General features: G+C 44.8%; 1 protein-coding gene across 3 annotated transcripts in view; it reads right to left on the bottom strand.

The window, feature by feature from the left end:
- The window catches only part of daam1a (dishevelled associated activator of morphogenesis 1a), a 148,561-nt gene that overhangs the window by 44,422 nt on the left and 96,639 nt on the right, over positions 1-7,500 (bottom strand). For all 3 annotated transcript variants that reach the window (XM_063183601.1, XM_063183600.1, XM_063183602.1), the window contains exons 5-7: positions 3,708-3,802; positions 1,890-2,028; positions 325-519 (exon numbers count right to left, since the gene is read on the bottom strand). In XM_063183601.1, the coding sequence (XP_063039671.1) occupies positions 325-519; positions 1,890-2,028; positions 3,708-3,802 (429 nt within the window). The remainder of the gene's footprint in view (positions 1-324; positions 520-1,889; positions 2,029-3,707; positions 3,803-7,500) is intronic.

Genomic DNA, 7,500 nt, shown 5'->3' with positions numbered 1-7,500 from the left:
AATGTAATGTACAAGAACCCTTAATGGGGTAAACCCTAACAACACAACAAAAGACACACACAAGACAACACAACACAAGACAACACAAGACAACACTAGACAACGCTACAAAATAAAACACAAGACAACACAACAAAAGACAAGACGATACGACACGACACGACACGACACGACACAACACACTCACCTGAAAGCGTGTCCTCTCGCTGGCAAACTTCTGGTATAACAACACAACAAAAGACACACACAAGACAACACAACACAACACAAGACAACACTAGACAACGCTACAAAATAAAACACAAGACAACACAACACACTCACCTGAAAGCGTGTCCTCTCGCTGGCAAACTTCTGGTAGTGCAGCATGGCCTCCAGGATCTTCTTGTGTCCGCCGGGCACCAGACACACGGCCCCCATGATCTCCAGAACCGCCACCTTGGTCTTCACGTTCTCCGTGGCCAGGCTCTGGGCGATGATGTTGATGCTCTCCGCGTGGGAGAGGACGTGGGCACGGCCCTGAGGACAGAACGTGGGGACACGGTTACATTCAGGAGGATGTAGCCTAGGAGTCAGGGACCTATGGCTCTAGATAGAATCTGATTGGAATCTGAGGAAGACCGAGAGGTCGAAACGTCATTGCCAATGGAAGAATAAATAAAAAGATGAAAAAATAACTTCAAGAAGAAAAATCCAAAGAAGTGTGCGAACCTTTTTTCAAAAAATACCTATGGCTCTAGAGCCATATGTGGCTCTTTTGGGAACTGTATATGGCTCTTACTTATCTAGGGTTGCCAACCATCCCTTGAAATATGGAATCGTCCTGTATTTATAAATAAAAGTTCCATATTGAGTTGCAACGGGACAAGGGAGGTTAAAAAGTGTTAAAATGCTGGAAATTACATTTAAGAAATACAAAATTCTCCCAGACATTCACCATAAAGAAGTTGACAGTTGGCAACCCTATACTTATCTGTTATCAATAAAAGCAATAACTTGGCAAATCTTTTTAAATATTTGGCGTTTATGGCTCTCTCCAACAAAAAGGTTCCTGACCCCTGATGTAGCCTAAGCTACAGTATACTGTATATATACAACATATATTCAATTTTGCTCGATTGGCAGTTGTTAATAATGGGTTTGCAGGTTCAAGGACAATGGCTTTTGTTTTAGCATTTTGTGGTTGTGCATTAGTGGCATGTTCAAGAGTTGTCCAAGAGTGGCACGGCCCTAAGGGCAGAACGTGGGGAACGGTTCCATTCAGGAGGATGTACTCAGAGGCGCATCTTGTCACCAGGCTAGGCAAGCAGCCGCTTGGGGCCCCCAACCAAGTGCATGGTGAAAAACAGCTCAACTTTAAACTATAATAGGGCCGATTTGTTTCGAATGTTCATTCTTTTGGGTTTTTGCTTGGGGCCCCCACTGACACTAGAATCGCCTCTGGATGTACTGTAGCCCAGTGGTCTCCTGGCGGCCCGGGCATGGCAAGCATTTTGCCCGCCATGAGGTTGGAACAAATCAAAACATACTGTATATGCGTGTTATATGTGGCCATACGGAAAAATAATTTGAGACCACTGATGTAGCCTCAGCTATATAGTATATACAGTATTTTTGATTTTGCTGGATTGGCAGTTGTTAATATGGCTTTGCAACACGTTCAAGGAAAAAAGCTTTTATTTAGCTTTTGTTAACAATTTGAAGAGCCCGTGGTCTATAATATTGAAAGACACATGAACAAAAAAACAAAAAAACAAAGCATCACTTTCTTCCTATAAGGTAAGAGAACCATGCTCCTTTTAAAACGTGTATCAAATGGCTTGGTCATTAGTGGCATGTTCAATTAATTTTGTTCAAGTTGTTCAAGAGTGGCAGATAAGGTGCCGTACCTGCGAGTTGTTCATGAGGGCTTTGATGCAGCCAATGAGAGACGTGTGGATCTGAGACTCGGTCGTCTCATAGTCCATGGTGCGCAGGAAGTTGAGGATGCAGGTCAGCCCATCGAGGTCTATGAAGCGTGTCACAAACCTGCCAAGGTCAAATCAAAAACATGATCCTTGAATCCACAAAAAAAATCAACCTGTGTTGTCTTTTTATCAGCCCCTTTGCAGGTGTATAATTAGGTTGCACAATTTCTATTGTGGTTTGGAAAAACAATGAACAATCTGTGAATTGGAATTACGATGCAATCAGTGAATATCTACATGCAAGAAGGCTGATATCCGAAACAGAACAGAGAGAGTAGAGGGGAAACATCTCTCTACAGTTACAATGATTGAACAAATTCTTCTCTGCTTACAGGCTAATGAAAAACAAATGAAATGGGGAAAGTTCTTCCGTTCGTTTGTACAGCACTACGAAAATACAGGTCACAGGTCGGACGTCAATTACGTGCATGTGTCCAAACATCGCCCGGCTTTAATAGAGTGCCGAAAAATGTCCCGCTTTGATGCCGGGCAAACATGGGCCTTTGGAAACACAAACATCTTCACGTCACGGTCAGGCACCATTTCACTCAGCGAAAACACACAGGATGGAGAGAGAGAGAGAAACAGAGTTGGGAGAGTCGGAGGACAGTTCATCTATGACCTTCTACCAACACCTCAGGGGTCAAAGAGGTCAAAGGTCAAGGCCCAAGGGCCAAAATCATTGGCATTGGGGGTTGTTTGTGTATTCAGTGATGTAATATGCTGCATTGATCTATGCTATGAAGCCCTGCGTTTTGTTGTGCTTTGTCGTGTTTGTGTTTTGTCCGTGGTATGTGAGTTGTGTCTGCTGCAGTGTCTTTGAAGTGTGCTGTGTTTTCATGTAATACTTGGTTAGTTGTGTGCGTCTCAGCGCAGTGTGTTTGAATTGTGTTGCGTTGAGTTGTGTTTGTGTTGCATTCTGTGTTTGCGTTCTGTTCTCTTTGTACTGTGTATGTGGCTGTGTTTTTGTTGTGTTATGTCTGAGTCGTGCTTTGCTTACATTGTGTTGTCTACTGTTTGTCTTGCGTTATGCCTACATTGAACGCTGTTGTTTGGGAGGTGTATTGAGGTTGTACTGCATTTGTTACTGTGCGCTGCATCTAAAATCTCCATTCAAAGTGCATTCAGGCGCCAACATTTTCGGGGCTGCCTGTGGCTATTTTGTCCTAGTGTGTGTGCTGTGATTGTTGGTCTGCAGTTACACTAACAACAGTGGCAGTGCAGTAGGTGTGGGACTTATGGAATGTCCTATTATGAGCCCTAAACTCTCTGTGTGGGCCCAGGCTGAGAGGAAACAGAGGGCTCAGCGGTGCATTAGAGCACAGCACAAAGACTGGAGATGAACCAGCTATTAGCAGACTCTTAACGATGATGAATGGCCTTAGCTTCCAACCACACAGTAGGCTATGAACTCCCCAAACAGTGTGTGTGTGTGTAATGTGTGTGTGTGTGTGTGTGTGTGTGTGTGTGTGTGTGTGTGTGTGTGTGTGTGTGTGTGTGTGTGTGTGTGTGTGTGTGTGTGTGTGTGTGTGTGTGTGTGTGTGTGTGTGTGTTACATGCACTTGAGCTAGTGTCTCCAAGCGTACGCAAAACACCAAATAATGCCTCAAGCGCAACATTGGAGGTCATCATGAGTTATCATTGATCAAAGACAGTTATTTAATTAGATTACACAATCGATAGTTCCTGTGTGCGCGTGTGTGTGTGAGAGAGGGAGAATGCATGCATGCATGAGTTTACCTCATGGGTTGTGTGCGCAGGGCCGTCTTGAGGCTCTCGATGGTTTTGTTTCTCTCCTCTTCATCCTCCTTATCCAGGGCCAGGAGAGTCTTCCTCTGCAGAGAACACACACAGTCACGCTAAACAACAAAGCCTTGAAAAAAAAACAATGTTACATGACAAAGACACACACACGCACGCACATACACACACATACACACACACACACACACACACACACACACACACACACACACACACACACACACACACCAAAACACTCGCACCCCCCCACACACACACACACACACACCCTCTCACAGACCCTCTCACAGACACACACACACACACACACACACACACACACACACACACACACACACACACACACACACACACACACACACACACACACACACACACACACACACACACACACACACACACACACACACACACACACACACCTGTGAAGGCTTTCATGACAGCTGGGACAGTTAAATTGGCTCTGAAATTAATGTGCTGAAACATAAACGTATCATCGCTTACTGAAACTCTGGCAATGGCGTGTGAAATGCATGCGGTGAGTCTGTGTGTGTGTGTGGACACGCAAATGTGTTTGTGTGTGTGTTAAGGGGAGGTCGGTGTGCATTAGTGTGTGTGTGTGTGTGTGTGTGTGTGTGTGTGTGTGTGTGTGTGTGTGTGTGTGTGTGTGTGTGTGTGTGTGTGTGTGTGTGTGTGTGTGTCAGGGCTTGACATTAACTTTTTCACCCACCAGCCACTGTGGCTAGTGGTTTTCCCAAGTCACTAGCCATTCAGGTATTCCACTAGCCACAGATTTTATAGGCTATTGTTTTTTTTTTTTCTTATGATAAGTGTAGCCTACGTCTAACATAAAAAGATGAGGTGCTAAAGCAAGATGAGTGTACAGCTTTCTACATGGAAGTATATCGAGCAAACAGAAACTAAGTTACTAGGCTTTTTCTTGAACTTGAATACAAACAATTGATGCACAAGGGAAAACAACAGAATATGGGCTCCTATGATGCGTATGTCATACCAAAGAATAAACTGCCAGCCAAATTGGCTAGTGACACTGAAAGTATTACTAGCCACAGCCAAGTTTTACCAGCATTTGGCCGGTTGGCAGGTGCCAGTGTCAAGCCCTGGTGTGTGTGTGTGTGTGTGTGTGTGTGTGTGTGTGTGTGTGTGTGTGTGTGTGTGTGTGTGTGTGTGTGTGTGTGTGTGTGCGCGCGTGTGCGTGCGTGTGCGTGCGTGTGTGTGCGTGTGTGTGCGTGTGCGTCTGTGTGTTTGTTAATGCCTGTATGTGTGTGAGAGTTTGACTGATGGTGAGGGGAGGTCGGCACTCTCGGGGCTGAACTGCCAGCAGTTAAAGACAGAGTTATGGCCATGGGCTGAACTCTGATTCCCAGGCTATTAGTCCATGCGAGCGTTAACATTGAACAACTGGAGGGAGGCAGTCTATGGCACAACCTTCCCATCCTTCATCTCCTTCGGGCCCAAAACACGCAAGTGCACGCACGCGCATACACACACGCACGCACACACATGTATGTATGCACGCAGGCACACACACACACACAGACATAAGCACACACACGCACGCAAGCGCATGCACATATACACGGATGCACACAGACACACACACACACACACGGTCACACACGTACACAAGCGCATATATACACGCATGCACACACACACTCACTCATTCATTCATACGCACACACACGCAAAGACAAACATTGAAATATGTACTTCCATACACTGTACAGTACATGCAAACTATGGACATGCTTGTATACATAAACAAACATGCTCATAAAAAATGATTAAATAGGCCTTCCCACAGAATTCCAGACATGCAGGCAAACACCACGAACATACAAACGCACACACACACACACACATACACACACATACACGCACGCACAAACGCGCACACACATACACGCACGCACAAACGCGCACACACACGCGCGCGCACACACACACACGCACACAAACACGCACGCACGCGCACGCACGCACGCGCACGCACGCACGCGCACGCACGCACGCGCACGCACGCTTGCACGCACGCACACACGCACACACGCACACCCCTGGCCCCTTTTTTCAGTGTTATTTTCAAAAGAGAGCCGGGCTTTTTCTGGACCACTGAGGGGCAATGTCCATGACCCCAGCAATCAACTAAACCACCACAGACAATCACACAAAATGGCCCAAGCAGAAACCGCTCAGCATTTCTCATGCTGTCAAATGTGTTATATTAATCCAACACATGGTGTGTGTGTGTGTGTGTGTGTGTGTGTGTGTGTGTGTGTGTGTGTGTGTGTGTGTGTGTGTGTGTGTGTGTGTGTGTGTGTGTGTGTGGGTGTGGGTGTGGGTGTGGGTGTGGGTGTGGGTGTGGGTGTTGCATGCTTATTGTTTATCTTGTATTGTCATCTGGATTGTCACTGTAGTTTATGATTGAGAGGACATCCGGACAAAAAATAGGCTTCATTTAATAGGATGAAATTAAGGATAGGCCTACCTGAAATTATTAAGACATTAAGGAAAAAATAAGGGATAATGATGACTTATACAGTATATCACGAAAGTGAATACACCCCTCACAGTTTTGCAGATTTTTGAGTATATCTTTTCATAGGAAAGCATTGCCAGAAATTTCACTTTGACACAATGATTAGTGACCTTTTAACAACATATTTAACCGCTTACATTTCTTGTTCACTCAGAGAAAAACTAAATACAGCCATTAATGTTTGAACATGTACTCACAAAAGTGAGTACACCCCAGATTAAAATCCGGTAGAGAAGGGGCTATGTTGGCTCGAATCGTCTCGAAATGAAACGAAAGGAAAAGGGATGACAAGGGAGGTCATCAGTGTGCGTTTCAACCTTTCTTTGCATTGAACTTTTAAATTTTGAGTCTGCATCTGGCTTAAATAGATTGGTGTGAGATTTGAATGCAATCCTATGGAGAATATCATGATCTGCTTCAGTAGTCACAGTGCATGTTGACATGCATGTTTCTTTTAGGTGTATTTCAGATTGCCAATGTTGACAGCATTCATGCATCCCCAAACCATGTCAGTCCCACTACCATGCTTGGCTTATGAGAGGATACACCTTTTTTGTAAAACTCACTTGTTTACCACCACACATGCTTGACACCATCTAAAGCAAATTTGTTTATCTTGGTCTCTTCAGATCACACGACATGGTTCCAGTGATCCATATCCTTGGTCTGTTCATCTCTCCTGAGACCAAGATAAACAAATTTGCTTTAGATGGTTGATATACTGTAACTCCTGCAGGACTCATACAGTAATTACTCATAGAGCAGGATGCAGCTATAGGTGTTTCAACTTTACCTCAACTTTACCTCAATAGCGGTTTAGTAAGACAACAGAACATTGAAACATGCCGACTCGAGACGGTTTTACCAATAGGCAGACAGGGCAGTTGCCTAAGGCCCCACCAAATCTGTCCCTCTGGGAGGGCCTCTAACAGTAAACCACCATGTTAAATAGCAGCAAATGTTTCAAGAAGGAGGCTGCATGTTTTTTTTTTGTTACTTTGTTGCACACTGAAGAAGGCACACGCCGAAGCGCGTTTGTGCAATAAAAACACAGCTATGCAAGGTGCACCCTCCTACTTGAAACATTGAATTGAACATTTGGGCCAGCACCCTCAGAGTTTAAATAATTAAGAGTGACGCCTGCTCCAAGTGGAAAATGGCAGCAAATGTAATTCATGACGGCCCTATGTCTACGTTTTGCCTAGG

Source organism: Engraulis encrasicolus, chromosome 19 (genome assembly GCF_034702125.1).
Source record: "Engraulis encrasicolus isolate BLACKSEA-1 chromosome 19, IST_EnEncr_1.0, whole genome shotgun sequence".
Classification (NCBI taxonomy): domain Eukaryota; kingdom Metazoa; phylum Chordata; class Actinopteri; order Clupeiformes; family Engraulidae; genus Engraulis; species Engraulis encrasicolus.
The sequence above is the reverse complement of the archived record's forward strand: the minus strand, read 5'-3'. Positions and strand labels throughout refer to the sequence as shown.